Here is a 24,482-nt window from a genome sequence, read left to right on the forward strand (position 1 = left end):
TCCCGAAGGGGACGAACGGGATGGTTTCCTTGCCATGGTTCAGGATGGCAACGATGCCATGTATGAGGCCGTTCAGTCGGGTTTGGACTTGGCAGATTGTGTCAGCCGGTCCATGGCGACGAGCACCGTAATGGGCAGGTTTGCGTGGTTGAGGAAGTCTGGGTTTGCTCCTGATGTGCCTTCCCGGCTCCTCAACATGCCCTTTGACGGTGAACACCTTTTTGGCAGCAAGGCTGACGAGAGCCTTGAGAGGTTGCAGACCTCGAAAGCTGCAGCGAAGTCGTTGGGCGCTGCAGTTTGCCAACCTCCTCCTTTTCGTTCCAGGGGACAGCAATGGAGGGGTGTGTTCCTTTCGCTATTACTCGTCCTTCAGTAAAGCGAGGGGAGCTAGCAGTCAAAGAGGCCATCGTAAGAGTGCCAGAGGTGGAAACAGAGGTACTCGAGGTGCCAAGGCCGCTCGGGCAGTTGCCTCTTTGCCCTCAGGCAACGCTGCAGCCGCTACCACTCAGTCATGAGGCCAGGTCCCATGGTTCGCCGGTTGGGGGAAGGCTGGCGCAGCATCTTGTAGAGTGGCAAGCCATTACTTCGGATGTGTGGGTTCTGGAGATCATAACCCAAGGCTACTGTCTTCCTTTTTGGCAGAGGCCTCACGACAATCCACCAGGGAACCTCTCTTTGAAGAGTCCGGATCCGCTCCTTGTGCAGGAAATTCAAGCCCTGCTGGAGAAAGGCGCCATAGAACTGGTGCCTGTAGCGGAGAGGAACAAGGGATGGCATTCCCCTTATTTTTTGATTTCGAAGAAAGATGGGGGATTGAGACCCATCATGGACTTGCGCGGTTTGAACAAACTCCTCAGGAAGGACAAGTTCAAGATGGTGACTCTTTCTCAAGTCCTCCAGGCCCTTCAACTTGATGACTGGTTGGTGTCTCTCGAACTCAAGGATGCTTACTTCCATGTGCCGATTCATCCCAGGCACAAGAAGTACCTGAGGTTCGCGGTTGGCGACTCGCACTTTCAGTTTCGGGTCCTGCCGTTCGGATTGACCTCCGCCCCGAGGGTTTTCACCATGCTCATGGAGGTGGTGGCAGCGCATCTCAGGAAAGGGGGGATTCACGTCTACCCCTACATGGACGATTGGTTGATCAGGGGAGCTCTCCCAAGCAAGTCCTGGATCATCTGTCCGTCACCTGCCACTCCCTTCACAGGCTGGGCTTCTCCCTCAATTTAAAAAAGTCCCATTTGACACCAACGCAGCAGCTCCAGTACATCGGAGCAGTGCTCGACACTTCCCTGGGGCAGTGTTTTCCTCCCCAGGTGAGGGCTCTTCACATTCAGCAGATGGTGAACAAGTTTCAATTTTCCCAGGATCTCCCAGCGTCCGAGTTCCTGAGACTGCTCGGCCTCATGGCATCCTGCATTCTTCTGGTGCCAGAGGCTCGTCTGCGGATGAGATCTTTGCAGTGGGCACCCAAGCTCCAGTGGTCTCAGTCCTCCGGCAGGCTGTCGGACCCTGTTCAAGTGCCGCCCTCGGTAGCCAAGGACCTTCTGTGGTGGGCCGTCAAAGGCAATCTGATGAAGGGGGCCCCATTTTGGCTGCCCTGGCCGGAGGTGACGATCGTGACGGACACATCCCTCACGGGATGGGGAGCTCGTGCCAACGAGTTGACAGTCAGCGGTCGTTGGTCTCCGTTTAAGTCCAGACTCCATATCAATCTGTTGGAGCTGAGGGCCGTCAGGCTAGCCCTGAAGGCTTTTCTGCCGACTGTGCGTGGAAAGAGTGTCCTGATTCTAACGGACAACACGGTTGCCATGCACTACTTCAACAAAAAGGGGGGGCAGGGTCACTTCCGCTGTGCAGGGAGGCGATGCAGCTCGAGTTCTGGGCCATCCAGCAGGAAGTTTCGATCTCGGCTGTTCATCTGGCCAGAGACGACAATGAGACGCCGGACGCTCTGAGCAGGCAGAGCATGATCTCTCACGAGTGGGAGCTGGCTCAGGAGATTCTCCTGGAGATCTTCGCCCTTTGGGGGACCCCTCATGTGGATCTCTTCGCCTCCAGTGTCAACCGGAAGTGCGAAAGGTTTTGCTTGCGGGAATTTCCTCCAAAAGGAGCCTGTAACGCTCACCTGATTCCCGTAGAGGCGCCGGTCTTGACTGGGAGTATACCGTATCTTCAAAGGTGATGTGTAACACACGGCTGGCTCTTTGGGCTGGACCTCTGTGCACTGTATGCCTGACTCGAAGGGTAAGATGTCTGCAGATAGAAAATATGGGATTAAGGAACTGGGTTATTGAATGTCTCTCTCTTCTTCCCTTTCTCTTCTCCTGTAGAACCCCAAAGGTTAACGCTCTCACCTTAGGTAAGTGAACGCCGTGCTCTCCATCTGCCTCGGGGCAGGGTGCTGTAACCAGTTTCTTCACTGGATAAGGGGAGCAGGCCTCTTGACTTCAGAGGACTGCTGTCCGTCGTTTACTGCACGAACTGTAAGTTTCGAGTAATTCTAATGTCTTTAAAGTCTTTAGTAATGATGTTTCTTGTTTTGCAGGGTTCCGGCGATGGCGGATGACGGGCTGAAGTGAGTTGAAGATGGAGCCCGTGTGATGAATAGAAGCGCCTGGAAGCACGTAAGTAAGCGCTTGTTGCCTGCTTCACGATGCGCTCTAACTGTCTTTTTATTTTGCAGGTACAAGTTCGGAGCGGCTGCAGGGTGCCGGAATACCCACTGGGTTAGATGTGGAAAGGAGTAATGGCACGTGAGTATTAAAGTTCCCCAATGTCTTTAAACGCACCTTGTTTTGTCTTTCAGATGCGGGATGCAGCGCCGAAGGCCTCCGGAGCGTGCGAAGAGTTGGTAAGCTTTTGTCTTTCAGATGCCGGAATGCAGTGTGAAGACCTCCGGAGCGCACGAAGAGTAGGTAAGCCTTTGTCTTTCAGATGCCGGAATGCAGCGCGAGGCGTTGGTGACAGCCGATGGACCAGGTAAGTGAACAGCTGTCACTGAAGACCGTAATGCTAACCTGTTCTTTCTTTCTTCTTCTTTATAGGTGTTGCTGAAGACTGGATTCAGGATGGAAAGCCTTTTTCCTTAGGCCCAGGATCAGATGCAGAAGACACGATGAGCGTTCTGCTGCAGAGGATGCAGAATAACGCAAAGCAAGATTCATCCATCGGGTGTGGTTTAAATAGCCTCCTGTAGTGCTTAGGTGTCTCCTTCCACAGCCACGCCTAGGTAAGAAAAGAGTTCCTGCTTTCCAGAAGAGTTCCAGTGTTCTGAATCTAGGGAGTGGCTCCTGCCCCACCCAACAGGAAAAGTAGTTCCAAACAGAAGAGGATCAGAGGCTCAACTGGCAGGCAAGTAAGCAGCATGGTCTGCTGCAGGTAAGTCCACCCAAGCATTATGAGCCCGGCGCTTCCAGCGCTGGGACTGGGCATATTTATGAGCCTGGTGCCACTGGCGCCAGGACTGGGTCCAAAAGGTCCCAATTGGGACTGGTTGGCACTCGGAACCTGGGTTATGGATCTGCTTCCAAGGGAGTTGGGAAAACCCTGACCTTTTGGAAGCAGAGATCATGACAGTGCCTTAGGAGACGCGTTCGTGGTGGAGTGGTCATTCCCACTGCTGTACGCGTTTCCTCCAGTCCCCGTCATCCCGCAAGTACTGCAGAGGTTACGGAGGTTCGGTTCGTGGATGATCCTCATTGCTCCGGCGGGGGCCCGGAGGACGTGGTACCCGGACCTTCTCGACTTGTCCATCTGCCCTCCATGTCGTCTTCCCTACCGAGACGATCTGCTCTCACGGGAGGGGGGTCAAGTTTTCCATCCAGAGGTCAGATCCCTCAACCTTCACGCTTGGCTTCTGAAAGGTTGAGGTATAAGGATTGGGACCTCCCTGAAGACGTGATGGAAGTGTTGCTCTCGGCCAGGCGGCCGGCAACAAAGTCTCTGTACCGTTGCCGTTGGAGAAAGTTCTGCGACTGGTGCAGAGTTAAGAATGTGGATCCTTTTGAATGTGACATTCCCATGGTTCTGTCTTTTTTGCTTTCTTTGGCCCACAGGGGCTTGCAAGTGGGGACCATTAAAGGTTACCTGGCGGCGCTGTCCATATTTAAGCGCTCGTCTGAAGAGTGTTCCTATTTTAAGATTCCTTTAATTTCACAGTTTTTGAAAGGGCTCACTAATGTGTTCCCTCCGTCACCTTTTCTGGTGCCCGCTTGGGATTTTAACCTTGTTCTTAAGTTTCTTATGGGTGCTCCGTTTGAGCCTTTACATTCTTGCCCTTTGAGGGTGTTGACTCTGAAAAATGTGTTTTTGGTTGCGGTTATTTCCGCTCGCAGAGTGAGTGAGTTACAGGCACTTTCAGTTAAGCCACCCTTCACTGTGTTTCATAAGGAGAGGTTTGTCCTTAGAGTTTGTCCTTCTTTTCTTCCGAAGGTGGTTTCGGAATTTCATTTGAGCCAGAAGATTGTTCTTCCGCATTCTATCCTCCTCCACATCCTGGTGAGGAAGAGGAGAGGCTCCATAGGCTTGATCCTAGGAGAGCGTTGAGCTTTTATATTTCGCGCATGTCCCGGGTCAGAGTGGACGATCAACTTTTCATTGGTTACGCTGGAAAGCGTTTGGGACAAGCTGTGACGAAACAGACTTTGTCTTGTTGGATTATTTTAGCTATCTCCGAGTGTTACCGCTTGACGGGTAAGGATCCTCCGGCTGGCTTGCGGGCCCATTCTACCAGGGGAGTGGCTGCGTCTACTGCCCTGCAGAGGGGAGTTCCTATTCGTCACATCTGTGATGCAGCCACCTGGGCTTCAGTACATACTTTTGTTTGTCACTACTCCCTCGATTCCATCAGAGGGCAGGATCTGGCCTTTGGCAAGACAGCCCTCTATTCCGCAATTTGATTGGGCATGCTAAATTTGTGTTCTAAATTCTTTCCCACCTCCTTGCTTGGTACTGCTTTGGGAGTCTGTCATAGATATAGAATACGTCAGAGGACCCAATCACCTCGAATTACAAGTTACTTTCTTACCTGGTAACGTTCTTTCGATGGGATGGTCCGACGACGTACTTCATATCGCTCCCTCCCTGCCTTCCCCGCTGCAGAATTTCTTTTGCGATTGCAGCTTGCGTTCCGCAAGGCCTTGTGTGTCTGACTGGCAGAAAACTGGTGGCACACGTTCTGGGAAAAACTATAACTGAGGCTATGGGCGTTGTGCGTCCTACTTATCACATCGGGTGACGTCGGCCGTCGGAGGAGGTCCTCGGGGACGGCGCATCGACGTCATCGACGCCATCGATGCAGGACGCAGACGCCAAAGAGTTTCCGAAGCAGCACAGCTGTGGACATTACTTGTCATAGATATGGAATACTTCGTCGGACCATCCCATTGAAAGAACGTTACCAGGTAAGAAAGTAACTTGTTCTACAGGAGTTCCAGATTATCCAAAATAACACAGTTAGGATAATCAAAGGCAACCAGGATAACCAGTACCCATCCACTAACACTATCCCAAACCCCATACCCACAGCTAGAAGCGCAGCCCATACGATACCAGTGCACACAAGAAACGCCAGATTAGGAGCCCGCACCACCACAGCTCACAATAATAACCACCACAAACTCACACCGCAACCACACACCAAACCCTCTATCTCTTATCCCACCTCACCCCAACACCCTTCCAACAATCTCCACACCAACACCACCAAACACAATCACAACCTTGCCAAGCCAAGCACAGACAACCCCCCCAATTCAGCTAGCCCTCATCAACGCCAGATCCCTACAAGCGCACGCCACAGAAATACACAACCTAATCTCTGACCTCGAGCTAGACGCCCTAGCCATTACAGAAACTTGGTTACATGAAGCCTCTGGTCCCGCCATATGCCAGGCCCTCCCCCCTGGATACACCATCCTCCGGCAAGATAGACCAAAACACAAAGGCGGAGGAGTGGCACTAATAATCAAAGAAACACTAAAGGCTAGACAAACCAAATCTATCTCACCCGAGAACGACTTCGATGCCCTATCAGTAAAAATCTCCCTCTCCCCTAATGACACCATTACAATGCACATTATCTACCGACCCCCAGGCCCACTCCTGAACTTCCAAGCCGACATCCTACACCTACTAGGGAACAATCTCAAACCCAACACTAAAGCCTTACTCTTAGGAGACCTGAACCTCGGCTTTAATGACACAAAAGACAAACACAGCAAAACCCGTGCGAAAGCCCTTCTAGACCTACAATTCATCCAGAGAGTCGACTCGGCCACTCGCACCAAAGGCCGCATACTAGACTGGCTAGTCGACCATAACTGCAGGGTAGACATCAGTTCTAACACACCACAACCATGGACCGATCACCACCTTATCCATTTTTACATCCCAACGAAGACAGCCATTAGTCAAATCCTTCCTATGCCAGCTGCTCTAGCCAGATCTAAAAAGCTACTCTCCAAAGAAAGGATGTGCCCACTCTTAGAAGTCTCAGCACTAGCATCATCCACCTCCAACGACCCCAAAGAACTAGTAGCACTCTACGACACCACCATTAAAGAGATCATTGACACCATTGCCCCACTAGAAACAAAAAAAGCAAAAAAACTCTTCCACGCTAACTCATGGTTCAACCAAGAACTACGTGACCTAAAAACACAGACAAGCACTCAAAAAATGGCAATCACACCCCTCCACCCCCCTACGCGACTCATACTCAACTATTACCAAGCAATACAAAAATTCCATAGCCAAAGCCAAAGCTGACGCATACAACACTAGAATCGACAATGCCCAATCACATTCAAAAGAATTATTCGCGATTTTCAATGAACTAGTCACACCGCCAGCCTCCAAACACCAAACAATCAAAGATGAGAACTGGTGTAATGACATCCAAAAAGCTATGCTAGACAAAATTGACTTACTCCAAAAGAAAATCAAAGCCAACCTCGACAATCTACCAAAGTCTCCACACAAAACACAAACTGCCCCCAGCCCCAAGCATTCCCCCCAAAACAAACACAACAATTCTCCACCACCTTTCACTTTCAGAAATGTATCTACCTTTGAGGTCCTACGCATCATGAAACAAATCAAACCTTCACTCTGCAAAGGGGACATCTGCCCAGCAAACATAATCAAAGACTGCTCTGAACCCCTAGCCCACTTCATTGCTACCTTCATTAATGCCTCTTTCGCCACCGGCACAGTACCCTCTTCCCTCAAAGAAGCTTGGGTTCGCCCACTACTAAAAAAACCTACGCTAGACCCGGACTGACCCAACAACTACAGACCCATCACAACAGTGCCATTCCTGCTGAAAATCCTCGATAAGGCCGCATACCTACAGAAACAAGTTTACCTTGAATCTCACAACATCCTAGGTAAGAGACAGTCTGGTTTCCGCCCACGCCATGGCACAGAGTCAGCACTACTCGACCTTAAGAACCAACTCCTAAAAAACATGGATAAAGGCAAATGAGCCATCCTCCTACTCCTTGACCTGTCAGCCGCGTTCGACTTAGTCGACCACAAAACACTAAGTACACATCTCACCAGGACGGCCTACTTCTCATCCAATGCCACAGCTTGGATCTCATCCTTCCTGGAAGGCAGAGCTATGAGAGTTTACTCAGACCAAGCGTCAGCCACCCCTCGCCAATCAACTGTGGAGTTCCACAAGGGTCTTGCACCTCCCCGACTCTCTACAACCTATTCACACTCCCACTATTCAACGACTTAGAAGAATTCGGCATAACGTTCACCAACTATGCCGACGACACTCAAATCCTTCTCCCACTAACTGGTGACTATGAGCAAGACCTGAAAACCCTACAAAATACTTATGCCATTATCCAGGCATGGATGGCAGCCAATGGCCTCTGTCTCAACGGAGACAAGACAGAGATCCTACTAGTATGCCCTAAAGAAACCCTCAACAAGCTAGACAAGAAATACAGTACTTTCCTCATCAAGAACTCAGTAATCTCCGTATCCCCAGCTGTAAAAACTCTGGGGGTATACCTAGACTCCACCCTGTCCATGGACAGACATGTCAGCTACATCTCCTCCTCAGCAGCCCTTACAACCAAGATAATCAATGCAGTAAAGCCCCACCTGTCCACCACAAACCGCCTCAAAATCGCCAGAGCGACTATAGGCGCAAAACTAGACTACTGCAACGTCCTCCTGCTAGGTACCTCGGCCAAAAACATTAACAGACTCCAGATTGCACAAAACAATGCCCTGAGAGCAGCCCTCAATATACCAAAGAGAGAACACATCTCCCTAGCAAGACAAAATGCCCATTGGCTCCCAGTTAAAGAGCGCATTCAATTCAAGACTCTCACAATCACACATAGATGCATAGCCCAAACCGCCCCTAGCTACCTCAATGAACGGATACAACCAGTCCAATCACTCAGACCCAAAAGGGACCTATATGCCAACCAACTTACAATCCCTAACTTCACCAGAGTCAAAGCTGGCGGCTCGAGCTTCGAAGTCCTAGCGCCAAAGGCTTGGAACTCCCTTCCGCCCAAGCTAAGAGCGGAAACATCCCACACAGCCTTCAGAAAAGCCTTGAAAACCACTCTATTTAAGTGAAACCCAGTTTCCAATTGTATTGCATGCAATATTGTCTGTAAATTACTACTGTATCATGGCTATGGTTCCTATGTAACCCTGGAACCACAGCCATTCCTGTAACCGATTCAAAATGCCAAGTAAACCTTCTTGTAACAGCGCCACGATGCCCCAGGGCAGCTGCTGCGCTTTAAAAATGCAAATAAATAAATAAATAAATAAATCTAAATCAGACCACATCAGTAAATCCAGGAAGGAATTACACTGGCTTAAAGTGGAGAGTAGAACCCACTTCAAGGCGCTTACAATAGCCCACAGATGCATCCACGGGAAGGCACCAGGCTATCTAAAATCTAAAATACGTCCTTATGTCCCAAGCCGCGCCTTAAGATCCTCGGATCAAAACAGGATCGCAGTGATGCCACACAAACGTAGGTCTGGACTGGGAAAATCCTTCCCAGTTATTACAGCAGTTACCTGGAACAATCTGCCAGTCCGCATAAGGAAAGAACCCAACTACTTACGCTTTCGTAAATTAGTGAAAACGCATCTCTTCAATTGACCTCGCTTTCCTTGACCCACTAAACCTTTCATTTCATTAGGAATTGTCTCGTCCCTTTTTTGTTTGTCTTCGTGTCCATGTTTCTGCGCCCGGAAAATTGCGCGTTACCGGCGCATTACAAATAAAAAAATTAAATAAAAAATAAAAACATTATTTTGAGACCCTGTGGTGTCTTTGATAGGAGGACCATATCATTGGAATACAGTAGCCAAGTTATGGGCTTTCCCTTAAATTTTGGTGCATTAGTGTTCAGACCCTTGAAGCTGCAACCTATATCAGAGATTAAGAAATTAAATACTGCGGACACTAGTAGGCATCCCTGTTTCAAGCCACGATCTGTTTTGATATCTTTGGATAATAATCCATCTCTACGTAAACGAACTTGAATGCTTGTGCAGCTGGATTATCCATTTTAGAATCGGCCATGGACAACTCTTGTCCAAGAGTTTTTTGAAAAGCAACTCTCGAGGCACAGCATCAATTCAGGAACAATTCATGACAGAAAGTCAATAGAGGCTGCAAAAATTGGCTGTTTGCGTTGTTTGTGCGCATCTATGAGTGAGTTGAGGGTGATCAAGTTAATTGACGTGCCAAGACCCGCTATAAACCCAGTTTGGAATTCGTCCCTTAAGTTTCCTTTAGTCAACCAGATGTTAAATGCAGTTAGTAGCAGATGTGCAAAGATCTTGCCAGGACAATCCAGCAAGGCAATGGGTCGGTATGATCTAGAATCAGCCCTAATTCCTTTTTTGTATATCGGAACTATTATGGATTTCTTCCACGACCGAGGGATCTGACCTGCTTGCAGTACATGTTTGAAGATTTTGTGCAAGAAAGATGCCCACATTATTGGGTTTTGTTTTATCGTTAGATTATGGAGGCCATCGGGGCCGGCCGCTCTGGATCTGCTTAGTATTGATATGCAGTGCATTATGTCATCCGTATCAAAGCCAAAGTGATGATGCATTTTGGGAGCTGCCCAATTCAGCTCAATTTGTGGAAAGGGATCCGATAGAGGTCAGCGTAATATTCAGACCACTTTGTTTCAAGAATTGGATTCGTTTGTAGTGCAGTTTGGGTCGAGGAAGAAGCCTCGTTGAGCAGGGACCATATAGCACCAGATGATTTGGCTACAATCTGGCTCATCATTCTCTCGCCATCAATCTGATATTGAGCAGACTTCCGTGCTTGTTGCCAATTTTTGTAAAGTTATTTCAATCTTTTTATCAGATCAATATTCTTCCTGGATTTTATGTGGGCTCTCTCTCGTTTTGGCTCCAATGATATGGAGTGGCCCTCACCCCACCAATGGCAAGGATCTTCACCATTCAAACCTGTCAGCTGTTCATTCAGGACAGCCTCTGGCCACTGCATCTGCCCTGCAACAGAAACATCTAGCAGGGATGTGGACTGGTTCCAGACAAAGCCAGCCCCCAACATCTAGATACACACACAGTCCGCCACTTTGCCCTCAAAAGCAGGAGCTTTCCCCAGTAAAAGACTTGCCGTATATGGAAAATGTAACCACTCCAGGGCAGGATCAATGTCAAAATATAAGATGGCCAAAAGATAAGCAAACATTTCTTGACACAGCTATTTTAGAGTAAATGGTAATCTATTTGGCATTAAGCAATAAAATGCAAAAGTGCACGAGAGTACACAAAGAAAACACTGTAAAAGTATCCGCTGCCACCAGCCTATCCTGGACACACCATGCAAGTAACCGCAAAGTTGCTAAAAGCCTAGTTACCGGGACACAGTGTCCCTACTGCACTTCACAATAGGTGATGCGTGCAAGGAAAATAACTTTACTATGGAGACCAGAGTTCCCCTGCACTGATAAGCCATAGGGACTGATCAGTGCACCCAAATTGGCATCCAAAAGGTAGGAACGTTTTAAAACAATAGAAAAAGGGAGGTGTTCTATTGATGTCTATGGAGGGAAAGTAGCAAAAAGCAAATCTTCCCTAACACAGCCTCAGTCACATTCACTCAAAACACAGGATCATGGAAAGTTCTATGGAATTGATCAGGAAGATATAGCTGGTGATGTTAAGGAGATCGATCTCACCCGTTCACCAAAACATAGATAAGGTGAAGAGAACACTGACTTCCATGCAGGCCAGAATCGAGTCCATGGTGACCTGAGTCAAAGAAACTTGAGATGGGTCTACAGACTGTACACCAACAAGTGAAGAAATTGGAATTAAAGCTGGGAACGACAGAGGCTGGTGTTCAATACTATTATGCCTTTTAAAAAAGGTGATGAAGTACCACAACGGCAATGTCCAACCCCACCAGCTACCTTGCTCCTACATATGAAAATAGAGAAATATGAGAACTATCTATCTATCTCTACCGGAGAGTAGGCAATATCCGTGTCCAGGGAGTTCCTAAACTGGAAGGCGAATCGACTGAATGTGCAAGTCTGCGTTAATGAGCATGTGGTGAAGGATGATAAGGAACCATTCTGCATCATTCTGCTTCTGATGCTGTCCAGAAAAGTGAGATGTTCAAAGCTGGTGGGGTTGGACATTGCCGTTGTGGTACTTCATGACCCAGATGATATTTTTGAGAAGGCAGCTACGGTCAAAGAATTATGCATAATCTGGTGTGTGCTCTTTTTTTCCTACATTTGTGCATTGAGATTTCAGTGAAATGTAGGAAGATGTTGGAGTATAGAAAGGAATTGATGTTTCTGGGAGGATTACTTCAGTTTCGATTTTGGCAAAATTGAAGATTACTCACCAGGTGAAGACATTTTTGTTTATGGACTAGTAAGCAGCTCTGGAGTTCTCCAGCATTGGATCTTTCCATAGATACACATGCTGTGAATATTCTCCGTCTTCAGGCTGGGAATCCTCGGTAACATACAGCCGTTTAAACTTAAACTAAAACCTTTCAGTCACTTTTATGCTCATTTACAGTCGTTTTTGGGTCATACTGCCCACAGCCAATATGAACACCTCCCTCAGCTCATCCCCTGACGGCCATCTTCAGATTCTTTACTGCATGTTCGTGTGGGGAGGTGATTTTTGTTTATGGACTAGGAAGCAGCTATGGAGTTTTACTCCAGCATTGTATCTTTCCATAGATCTTTCCATCTTTCCATATGTCAGGCATTGAGTGAACTAAGATTCAAACATCTGGGGAAAATGATTTAACTAGTAGGACACCCAAAGAAGTATGGATGGGAAATCTTGATTCAAGAAAAAAGAATTTCTGTGACACTGGCATTATTGGCATTTTCAAGGGACATTCTTGATAAACTTGCGAAGTAGAGAACTACTTATTTTTCTACAGGACGCGAGATGAATTAACTCTGGACTAAGCCATTTGCTACTATTTCTTTTAAACAGTGTGTTTTATTGTTAGAGAATACTTTGTTTTTGTTTTTTTTTTTTTTAACTGAGTTGATTGGTTTGTTTCATTTTTTTTCTTTTTCCTTTTTCCTTAAACCTTTTAAACCTTTATCTTGTATATGGAAAAGTTTATATAGCATAAATAAGTTGGTGGAGGGGAATGAGAGTAGGTGTATATGAGAGAAAGAGGGGGAAGTGAGAGAGATCGTAGGGTGAAGGAGGGCATAAGCAGAGTCGTTTTGGGAGGAGTGACTTTTTCAGAGAAGTAGCTAGCATCCGGATGCAGTGGAAGGTTGAGACAGGAGAAGTTGGAGAGATGAGAACCAGTGATGGAGTGTAGTGAGAAAGAGGAGATCAGGAGAATACTGTAGAGGGGAGGCAGGAGAACAGGAAGAGAGAGAGAATACGAGAACACCAACTGGCATAGAGAGTGGTGAGTGAGGAAAAGGTTCGGAGACCTGTGTTTAGAAGCGAAAGGGCCACAGGACAAAAACTACCCTGCTAGGTCACCTAAGGAGTCCCTCGGAGAGAAAGAATGCCCTTACTCTAGGACCAACATAGATCAGGATAGACCCCACACTTTGTGTGTTTACCCTGCAACCTGTTGGAGCAGGGATACTGGGCCAAAGAGATGGGAACCCCTCAAAGGCACATGGATCCTACCTAAACTGCAAATCAGAAATTACTTGTTTTTGTACATGTTTCTAATAACTGAAAATGTATTAGAATTGTTTTTGACTCATTTAGCAACTGGTCACACCAGACAATAGAGAAAAAGAGATATGAAGTACCCCTTTAACACTTAACTTAAGGTGGTGTGTGTTACACAAACGACAACATAATTGGGAGACGCAGTCTTCCTTCTTTGGCAGCCCTAGGCAATGATCAGTGCCACCACAATGGACGAGTTCAGCTTGTAAGTGAAGCAAAAAGGCATTTTCCCTAACACGAACCAACAATCTTGTCCTAATGGGGCTTCAATTTCGTCTCTTCCTCTCCTCTTCCTATCTCTTTTCCACCTCCTTGATGCCATGCAGCATGCTCGTATCTCTACTCCCTTTGTCATAGGGAATGTTCTCTCTGCTGGGTCCACTACCCACTCCTGTTCTTCATTTTTGTGTATCATCTACTTCCTACCGCTGTTCTTATTTCAAATCTATGTGATCACTGCGCCTCCTTTATTTGCGCCGACAAAAATGACAACTGCAATTGTGGCTCGATTCAGTGATCAGATATATTGCTTCTGTCTGCCTGCCCCAGCCTGCAATTCCCCCACTTACCTTTACTGCGGCACACTGCTGTGTGCGCCGTCGACATCTTTGTACCCCTGCAGCGTCAGCCGTTCCCACTTACGTGAGGCTGTGCTGATGTCGCAGGGTCCTTTTTTCTATTTTTAAATAGCCCCCTGCTTGCCGTAAAAGTAAGCATGGTACACCCCCGCAACCCCCAACCCCAGTTACTGTGTCCAAGGAGAGCGGGAGACACCCCCGCAACCCCCGCTCTGCTTAGGCACAGTAATGGTGGTTGGGTTTTTCATACCGCGTTCCAGCGCAGTTGTAGTAATGTTGGCACGATTGTGGCGACATTATGGTACGATTCCCTTATTTTCTCATCCTCTTTAGACTGTACTTGCACCACCTCCCTCCAATTTTCTTTATCACTGTTGCCTTCTTAAAACCGCTTCAAACTTCCTTAATTCCTCTGTTCCTTCACCTTCCTCCCTTCCCTTCTTCTATCACCTCCTGCTACTTCTTAGAACTCCCTCCAATCTCCTTTCTTCCTCTGTTATTTCACCTTCCTCACCACAATTCCTTTACTACCACCATCCCTGTGTCACAATCATTCCACACCTCCTTCCCTCCTCCAGCATAATCTCCTTCACTTTCCAAAATACTTCTACCCTGCCTAAAGCCTCCTGCTCTTTCATCTCCACTCGTGACCCCAAACTTTCCCCGGCCTCTCGCTCTGCTATGTCTCCAAACTACTACACTTCCCTCGTTTCTCTCCTCCTTTTTATAACCCTGAAGGGGCTGGCCAATAATCATACAAGGGTAGTTTTTCCCACCTGTGTGACTATACTGTGGGATCTCCAGATTGGTTAAGCGGAAATGTGACGTTCTTCCTCTCAGATGTGTCCATGGGCAGAGGAGTTACCTATGGTGGTCACTTTTATGATGCCAAGTAGACTGCCGACACTTGGTGTTTTACCACAAAGACCTTTATTAAGAAGGTACAGCTGTATACATGAGACGGCCCCCAGCAGGAGGCTTACAACCGTCCTCCTTCAGTCAACCTAGAACAACCATGTAAATACCTAGAACAGGCTGTAAGAGTATAATATACAAAGAGATGCCTATCATAACACCTATCCTCCTTAAACATGAACAAGTAACTGCTGTGGGTAGTTGCCCAATAATTTAAAACCTGCAAGGAAAAATACAGATAAACATGCAACCACCATAACTTGATTAGAAACCAATGAATCAAAATTGGCTGTAAGAAGAGATGAGAGAGGTATATTTGATGGGCGGCAAGTGAGAAGTGAGAACCTTCACCTGGTCCCATGCTTCTCCTCTCCCCTCATCCTGGTTGACTGAAACGAGCCACCCTTTCTTTATTCCAAATACCTCCTCCCCTGACTAATACTGACGAACCCAAATCCTTCATGACCTGTTTGGGTTCAGAAAACAAAGATGCTCCCTTGCGAACTTTGGTAGGAAGCTTGACTTTAATCCAGTCACCCTCCTCAACTTTGAGCTTCCTACAACAATTTCTCTGATCATACCTCTCCTTGGATTTAACTCCAGAATCAAACATTTTCCTTTTCACACTCTCTAGATCCACACCAACCATTTTTGATTTGCCCATCCCATCCTCGTGGCCAAATGTTATGATGCCAAGTAGACTGCCGACACTTGGTGTTTTACCACAGGGACCTTTATTAAGAAGGTACAGCTGTATACATGAGACGACCCCCAGCAGGAGGCTTACAACAGTCCTCCTTCAGTCAACCTTCTCATCTCCCCCAGCACACCAGAACCCTCACCATGCAATACAGTTATGATAGTTCTGATGTAGCTATGGGTGACAGAAGGCAATGTGATGTAAATACTAGCACTACAAAGGCTGACACTCATGACATGTAAATACCTAGAACAGGCTGTAAGAGTGTAATATACAAAGAGATGCCTATCCTAACAGTCACCTCCTTGGACTTTTTTCATAACTCCATCGCACAAAGCAGTTCATGGCTTTCCCCCTTGATCCACTATGTCTCCTCGCTTTGCATGGAAGGACTTATTGTTATGCTAGGCTACGGTGAGGATACAGCACAATTAGGCGCTGGCTTTCACTCTTATAAGCTTTCTACATTTTCTATATTATTAATTGCTAATGTTAATATGTGATTGTGTACCCATGCTTTGAGATGAGAAGTCCTGACTACTTTTGGCAACATTGTTTCCCAGGAAGAGATAGTCAAGTTTTATTTGGGGCTTACAATCTGGTTTAAAGGGACAGTGATGCCAAGTGTTTCAATGTGAAGGACCCCTGCTTCCCACACGTGGCATGGTGGTGCCAGCCAGGGAATCCTCAGACATTGCCTCGATGCATAGCATCACACAGTGAGGGCTACACCCGACCCCCTTCACTACTCCATTATCCTCCCTTAGGGTGAGGGAGAGGCCCTTGTCACACACCCATGTTTTTACTGCTGCTTATGGTTATGCGTGCTTGACCAGCCTGATCTTTGTACACCTTTGGCACCTCGTGCTGCCGCAAAGTTAATGCATCTCTACCTTTTCTCTCTCTATAGACATAGACAAGGTGATGATTAACCTGAAGACAGAAGAGTTTGTGTTGGAGATGGGCACTCTGCAGTCTCTTCAGCAATTGATCCAGTGGGTGGGTGACTTTGTGCTTTTCCTGCTGGCGAGCCTGCCCAACCAGGTAAGCCCAACTGACATTGCACACCCATCTAGCAGAGACATTTGTAATGCATGTAACAATCTTTATTTCGAAGGTTGAAAACCATCATAAAAGACATAATTCAGATCAATACCCATAATACCAACATAAATTATGCAAAATACAACATGATTACAACAATACTAATCTAAGACCCACATTTTGAAACGTCAGTTTTGTTCCGATGAGGATTCACATTCAGCAGCACTGTTCCTTCTAAAAACATATATCCAGCAGCTGCCACCTCTTTGGTCTGCCGGTAGCATAAGTTTTTGGAATCTTGGTGCGTAGACAGAGAAAGCCTGCCTTCTGGTTCTTTCCTTCCTGCACTGCACTTTAGAATCTCTGCAGACCCAAGGCAGACCTAATTTCAATTTAGCGCTCGGGGCCTCCCTGTGCCCACGCTAGAAAGCGCTAGATCCCTGCTCCCCACTTCCTGATTCCACCGGGCCTTCCCTCCCTTGTTCCCGCCTCCCATCCCGCCCACCCCTCGCTCCGATTGGTCCAAGTCGAGAGGACTCCACTCCATTGCCAGTCCTCCCAGGGCAGCCCTCAGACCTGAGGCAAAGGACGGCTCCTACAGAGACGGCTTCAAGCAGTATCTGCAGGTATCCGCAGGAGAAGCAAGAAGCCAACAATAAGTAAGGGTGGGAAAGGCGGGACAAAACATTGCCACTGTAAACTTGTTTTATCTGTAATATATTCACATTCGGAAACTGTATTCCATACATGCAAAGTTGCATTTAGCATTTAGAAGTGTTCCCAATAGCCTCTCTGTGAAAGTTGCATTTAGAAGTGTTCCCAATAGCCTCTCTGTGAAAGTAGCAGTTAGAAAGTGTTCTGTGCAAGTATCTTTTAGAAGTGTTCCCAATAACCTCTCTGTGAAAGTTGCAGTTAGAAAGTGTTCTATGCAAGTATCTTTTAGAAGTGTTCCCAATAGCCTCTCTGTGAAAGTAGCAGTTAGAAAGTGTTCTGTGCAAGTATATTTTAGAAATGTTCACAGTAGCCTCTCTATGATTTCAAAAGTGTTCCCAATAGCCTCTCAGTGAAAGTTGCATTTCAGAAGTGTGCCCAATAGCACCTCTGTGATTTAAGAAGAGGTCCCAATAGCCTCTCTGAAAGTTGAATTCAGAAGTGAAAGTTGCATTTTGAAAATGTTTCTGTGGCAGTTGCTTTTAGAAGTATTCCCAATCGCCTCTCTGTGAAAGTTACATTTAGAAGTCTTCCCAGAAGCCTCTCTGTGAATGTAGAGTGTGCCCGATAGCCTCTCTGGGAAAGTCGCATTTAGAAGCGTTCCCAATAGCCTCTCTGTGAAGGTCGCATTTTAGAAGTGTGCCCAATTAGCACCTCTGTGGTTTTAGAAGTGTTCCCAATAGCCTCCCTGCAAGTTGCATTTAGAAAGTGTCCACAATAGCCTCTCTGAAAGTAAAATTTAGAAGCGTGCCCAATAACACCTCTGTGGATTTAGAAGTGTTCCCAAAACCCTCTCTGTGAAAGCTGCTTTTAGAAGTGTTCCCAATAGCCTCTCTGCAAATGTAGAAACTCGCCCAATAACCTCTCTGTGAAAGTGGTACATAGAAGGGTTCCCAATAGCCTCTCTGTGAAGGCTTCATTTAAATCCTTTCCCAATAGCTTCTCTGTGAAAACTGCATTTTGAAGTGGGTAAGCTAAAATTTACAAATGTGCCTAGTAATCTAAGATCCCCTCTATGCAAAATTGAATATAGAGGAAGACTTAATTTCTTCTATATGTACAGGTGAACTTATATGTGCACCTAATTAATACCTAATAGCATAATATCATCTGTTTACAATTCAACCTTGAGGTGAAGTGCACCTAAGAGCCACAATTAGAAAGCCCTCCGAAAATCCACCTAAAAGCGTGTTCCAAGCATGCGTGCACCCACGTCACCAGAGCTCGTCGGAAGCGACCCCCGTGGACCGCCCCTACTTCCCGATCTGCCTTCCCTCCTGTCCCCCTTCCCAAGCCACCTCACCCTCCTTCGCACTCCCTGCCATCCCCCTCTCCAAACACCAAGCCAGAGGGGCTCAATGGCATGCAAACCAACCTAAGACCTCTCCTCCCTTGAACACCACCACCGACCACCCATCGTTAACCATGCCCGCTCCCCTCACTATCACACCAGGCACCCCCCTCCCTGCAATCACCCACCCCCTGCCTTGCCTTCACACCCCTGCCAGCATTCCCTCCCACCCGCACCCTTTCCCCTCCCTAAAAACTGCACGCCTAGCCCTTGCTAGAACCGAAGCTGCATCCCTCTCCCCCTCCGGCCCCCCTACTCTCTCACACACCCCAATCGCAACAAGAAAACTAAAGAGGAAACGTTCCTGGTCCCCCTCAATCTCTCTGCACTCTCCGCCTCACCTGTCTCGACCCACCAGCTTGTTCCCGCATTCACATCCTTCACCGGCAGCTTCGCCCTTCCTGAAACCCCTCTCCCTCGATTTCTCATCAACCGCAACTGAAACTCCTAACCGCCCACACAGCACCTTCAATTCCTCCGAATCAAACCCAATCATCCCAACACATGCAGCCACCCAACCCCACCTGAATTTTTCTGCTCGCCCTCTATTCCCATCGAGCGCCACCCATCCCACCCTACCCCCCTCCCTCCTGCACTCTCTCCACCACCACCCCCTACTGCTCCTGCACCGAGACCAACCGCGTCTGCCGATGTGAACTGCATCCTATTTAATGCCCGATCCGTTGCAAAAAACAGACATTGCATCTTCGACCTCCTCACTTCTGTCAAACCAGACCTTGTCTTCATCACTGAAACTTGGTTCTCTGACGACTACGCCCCAATCGCTAATGAAGCCTTTCCCCCAGACTACTCAATCATCCAACTGAACCGTCCCTGCAGAGGAGAGGGGAATAGTATTCGTCTTCAAGTCTCTCTTCCACACCTCAATCATCGACAACCAACCTTCCATTCCTGCCTGCGAATCTCTCCTCGTTAAACTATCCGTCTCCCCATCGCTCTCACACAGCTTCCTAATACTCTTCAGGCCTCCTGGCTACGATGGACAATTCGCAAACAACCTCTGCGACTCTATTGCAACCCTTCAACTAAACCATCCAAACCTCACCCTTCTTGGAGACTTCAACATATGGCTCGACATCCCCACAACCCCTATGACACACTCTCTGGTTGACGGTTTAGACGCAATCAACCTCCAACCACTCATAAATGGCCCTACTCACTATAAAGGACACACTCTTGATGCCATCTTTACCTCCAACACTCTGATTCATTTAAAACCACCCACCCCTATCATCTGGTCTGATCACATTATTCTCTCGTTCACCTTTCGCTCACCCGACCCCCTTCCTGTACTCGAATCTGAACCTCCGAATCTAGGCAAATTCTGGAAAAAACGAATAATCACCCCGGACCTAGCCGAGGCACTCCTCCAGTCTCCATCACCTACCAACCCTCTCATCAAACAACTAACTCCTGACGTCTTTGACTCATGGCTCAACGCACCTCTAATGCGCCTCACTCCTCCATGCAAACCATCAGCCCGCTGTGGCCTCTTTCCCAAATGGTTCACTCCTGAGTTGAAGATCACCAAACAACTATATAAACACCTAGAACGCAAATGGCAGAAAGACAAAACTCAGGAGAACAGGGCCACCTTGGCCCGCCACCTTTATCTGTACAAGGCCGAGACCGGAAAGCAAAAAAAGCCCATTACAACTCACAAATCCTAAACTGCAAAAACCCAAGCAAAGAACTCCACAGAATCATCTCCGTATTCACCAATCCGGCCTGCTCCACGACCGTTCCTACCGCCTCACAATCACTGTGCGACTCACTCTCCCTCCACTTTTACCCCACGGCTCTCGAAAGAACAAAAATCCTAACCACCAAACTGGCTCTCTTACATCCACCAAGCATCTCCTCACCCGTAACGGCCAGCCCACGAGCTGCGACCTCTACACAACCAACATTCGAATCCTTTAGCCCAATATCACCAGAGCAATTTCTCAAACTTCTATCTGCCCGCAAACTATCTGGATCGCCGCTCGACTCTTGCCCAGCCACAACCCTCAAAGAAATTTTCGCATCCACCTGCGCAGGGAAACACGCAAGATCCATCATAAATGCCTCCCTTTCCTCTGGTATCTTTCCCGACGCATTCAAAACGGTGCACGTCAAACCTCTAATTAAAAAACCCTTGCTCGAGCCCGTAGAGCCCAAAAACTATCGCTCCATCTCAAACGCCAGGTTCCTTGCCAAACTCATTGACCGAACCGCCTACTCCCAACTAAATGCCTTTGTCGAAGCCAACAATCTCCTAGACCCCGTCCAATCAGGTTTCAGAGCCCGTCAAGGAACCAAAACCACCCTAACCTCAATCTGGGATGACCTTAAAATAACGACAGACTCCGCGGGATGCGCTGCGCTAATCCTTCTCGACCCATCTGCCGCCTTTGACACGATCAACCACGCAATCCTCCTTGACGGCCTCCACTCCCTAGGAATTCGTGGAACCGCCCTTAAATGGATTGCTTCATTCCTCAAAGATAGGTACCAAATAACAATACTCTCCACCTATACCTCCCAAGCCCGACCAGTCGACAGGGCAGTCCCACAAGGAGCATGCGTATCCGCCCTCCTGTTCAACCTCTACCTGACCACCCTCCCACCGATAATCTCTTCGCACAACATCCTGTGCTACAACTACGCCAACGACACCCAGCTAATTCTAAAACTCATGAACTCAGATCTCAATCTCCGACCTGACCTCGCCTCCTGTCTCCTCGACATAGAACTCTGGATGACCCAAAGCCACCTCCTATTAAACCCCTCCAAAACAGAAATCATGGTATGTGGCAACTCCGAACTTCTTCCGCACCCACTACCATGGCCATCCACCATGGGCAACTCTCTGACCGTTTCCAAATCAGTGAAAAATCTTGGGTGCACCCTTGACTCTAACCTAACTCTCTCGCGCCAAGTCAACAACGTCTCAAAATCCTGCCACTACCACCTTAAAACCATTAGATGCATTTTTACATATCTCTCCTTTTCCAACAGACTCTCTGCCATCCAATCAATCGTTATATCAAGACTGGACTACGCAAATCCCCTATACCTCGGAATCCACGCGTACCAACTGAATAAACTCCAAAGGACACAAAACGCAGCAGTCAAATTACTACTTGCGCTTGGCCCAAGAGACCACATCTCCCTGGCCCTTAAGACCCTGCACTGGCTTCCAGTAGCCCGAAGGGTGACTTTCAAAACCTTATGCATCTCCCGTCGAGCACTGCATAAAACCGGACCTGAATATCTTCAAGACACTCTTAAACCCTATCACCCTCCACGCACCCTAAGATCGAGTTCAGCAGGCCTCCTAATCATACCAAAGATAAACTCAGTCAGGCTAGGCGGAGCATCATTCTCAGCCTTGGCCCCCACGCTATGAAATTCACTCCCACCCCACATCCGCCTAACTGAGGACTTAACGTCTTTCCGCAAACTGCTGAAAACCTGGCTCTTCCCATAAACCCAACCCGCACCACACTATCCCAAAACAGACTAACAACAGCCCAATGAAAGCGGATGAGTGCAGAAAAGGGATCAGTTTCGTGGAGCGGATGAGAACGTTGGAGGGGGTGTGTGCGCGGAGGGGGTGTGTGCGCGGAGGGGGTATATGTGCGCAGAGGAGATGCATGCGCAGAGGGGGTGTGTGCGCGGAGGGGGTTGTGCACGCAGAGAGGGTGCGTGTGCGCAGAGGGGTTGAGTGCATAGAGGGGTAGGTGAGGTGAGTGCGTAACACGGATGAGCGCGTAAATCCCAGATGATTAAATTAGAGCCAACAAGTCTGGAGAGTGTGTTTATTGCCTGAACGGACGACTCTGCAGACCTTGCGAAGATGTGCAGATGGGGGTGTGCGCAGAGTGGGTGAGTGCATAGTGAGGTGAGTGCGTAACGCGAATGAGCGTGTAAATTTCAGGAGAAGCGAATAGAATGCAAGAATGCGCAAACCGGCCGGATGAATGAGCACAACTGATAAGCGAAAACAGGATAAATGTGTAGAACAGATAAGTATGTGGAGCAGATGAGTAAGTAGAGCCAACGAGTCTGGATAACTGATGAACGCGGAAGTGCGGAACGGAGAGTGTGTTTATCGCCTGAGCGGACGACTGTATAGACCCGGAGAATGTATGGTGTAAAGGAGTGTAGGAAGCGGATGAGGGCATGGTCCGGATGAGGGTATGGACTGGATGAGGGTAGGAAGTGGATGAATATAGGAAGTGGATGAGTGTAGGAAGGGGATGATTGTAGGGAGCGGAGGAATATAGGGAGTGGAGGAGTGTAGGGAGTGGATGAGTGTAGGGATTGGATGAGTGTAGGGAGTGGATGAGTGTAGGGAGTGGATGAGTGTAGGGAGTGGATGAGTGTAGGTAGTGGATGAGTGTAGGGAGTGGATGAGTGTAGGGAGCGGAGGAGTGTATGGAGTGTATGGAGTGGATCGATGTGTGGAGCACATGGGTGTATGGAGCGGATAAGCTCATGGAGCGGATGAGTGCCTGGAGCGGATGAGTGCATGCAGCCGATGAGTGCATGCAGCCGATGAGTGCATGCAGCCGATGAGTGCCTGGAGCGCACCGTGGAACGAAACGCATGGGTGAATAGAACGCATGGGGTATGGAGCGCGTGGGTGTATGGAACGTGTGGATGTATGGAGCGCTTAGGTGTATAGATTGGATGAATGTATGGAGCGGATGAGCGTAAGGAGCGGATGAGCGTAAGGAGCGGATAAGAGCATGGAGCGGAGGAGAGCATGGAGCGGAGGAGAGCATGGAGCGGACGAGCGTAAGGTGCGGACGAGCATATGGAGTAGATGGGCGTATGGAGCAGATGGGCGTATGGAGCGGATGGGCGTATGGAGCGGATGGGTGTATGGAACGGATGGGTGTATGGAACGGATGGGTTAATGGAATGGATCAATGTACGCATTGGTTGTGTGTATGGAGAGGCTGAGTGTATGAAGCCGAGGGGAACATGGAGCGGATAGGCGTATGGAACAGATGAATATATGAAGTGGATGTATATTCAGAGTAAACAAAGGTATATGACACGCGTGTGTAGAGATGATTACATAGAACAAGATATTACTGCTGGATGCGTGAAAATCACGAGTAATTAAAACAGATTCAAACATCATGCAGAGATGATGAGTGCGTGGAGGGGGTGAGTGCGTAGAGGGGGTGAGTGCGTAGAGGGGGTGAGTGCGTAAAACTCGTAAAATGCATAACATGCGCGAGAGAAAAAAAAAGAATATTTTTTACGAGTGCCTGGAACGAATGAGTGCCTGGATCGAATGAGTGCCTGGAGCGAACAAGTGCTCAGAATGAACCGACGCGTCGCATAGAGCCAAAGTACGTAGAACGAATGAGCACTGATACATCCAGTACTGATGAGTGCGTAGAATGGATGAGTATGTTGAACTAATAAATTGCGTAGAGCATGAAGCAATCAGGAGTGCATGCCTAGCGCAAGCAAGAGTGCATGCCTGGCGCTGTCAAGAGTGCATGCCTGGCGCTGTCAAGAGTGCATGCCTGGCGCTATTAAGAGTACATGCGTGGGGTAGACAAGTGGACAGTCGTGTGGCGGACAAGAGCACAAGCACAGAGTTAACTAGACCGCGAACCAGAGTGCATTAGACCAGACTGGAGTACATAGAATGGATAGGTGTCCATCCACGGTACGGACTAGAACGCATCGAATTGCGTGACGTATATAGTATGGTTTAGAATGCAGAGAACGCTTGAAAGAGCATACAGCTCATCATAGCACACCACCATGCTTACCCTCTCCCTTACATCACCACTCAACTAGAACACAGGGATACTATGACACCATTCGGTATAACTGTTCTCATAGCAACATCCGCCGCTCACTCCACATCATTCTATGTTGATACTGCTTGTCTCACACCCCCCAGCCAGGCGTTCTCCTCAGG

At 48.0% G+C, this 24,482-nt stretch overlaps 1 protein-coding gene across 1 annotated transcript in view; it reads left to right on the forward strand.

Moving 5' to 3' along the window:
- MED16 (mediator complex subunit 16) overlaps positions 1–24,482 on the forward strand; it is an 820,510-nt gene that overhangs the window by 530,810 nt on the left and 265,218 nt on the right. The window contains exon 11 of the mRNA XM_069647616.1: positions 16,331–16,464. Coding sequence (XP_069503717.1) covers positions 16,331–16,464 — 134 coding nt within the window. The remainder of the gene's footprint in view (positions 1–16,330; positions 16,465–24,482) is intronic.

This window comes from Ambystoma mexicanum, chromosome 1p (genome assembly GCF_040938575.1).
Source record: "Ambystoma mexicanum isolate Mex_15411 chromosome 1p, UKY_AmexF1_1, whole genome shotgun sequence".
Classification (NCBI taxonomy): domain Eukaryota; kingdom Metazoa; phylum Chordata; class Amphibia; order Caudata; family Ambystomatidae; genus Ambystoma; species Ambystoma mexicanum.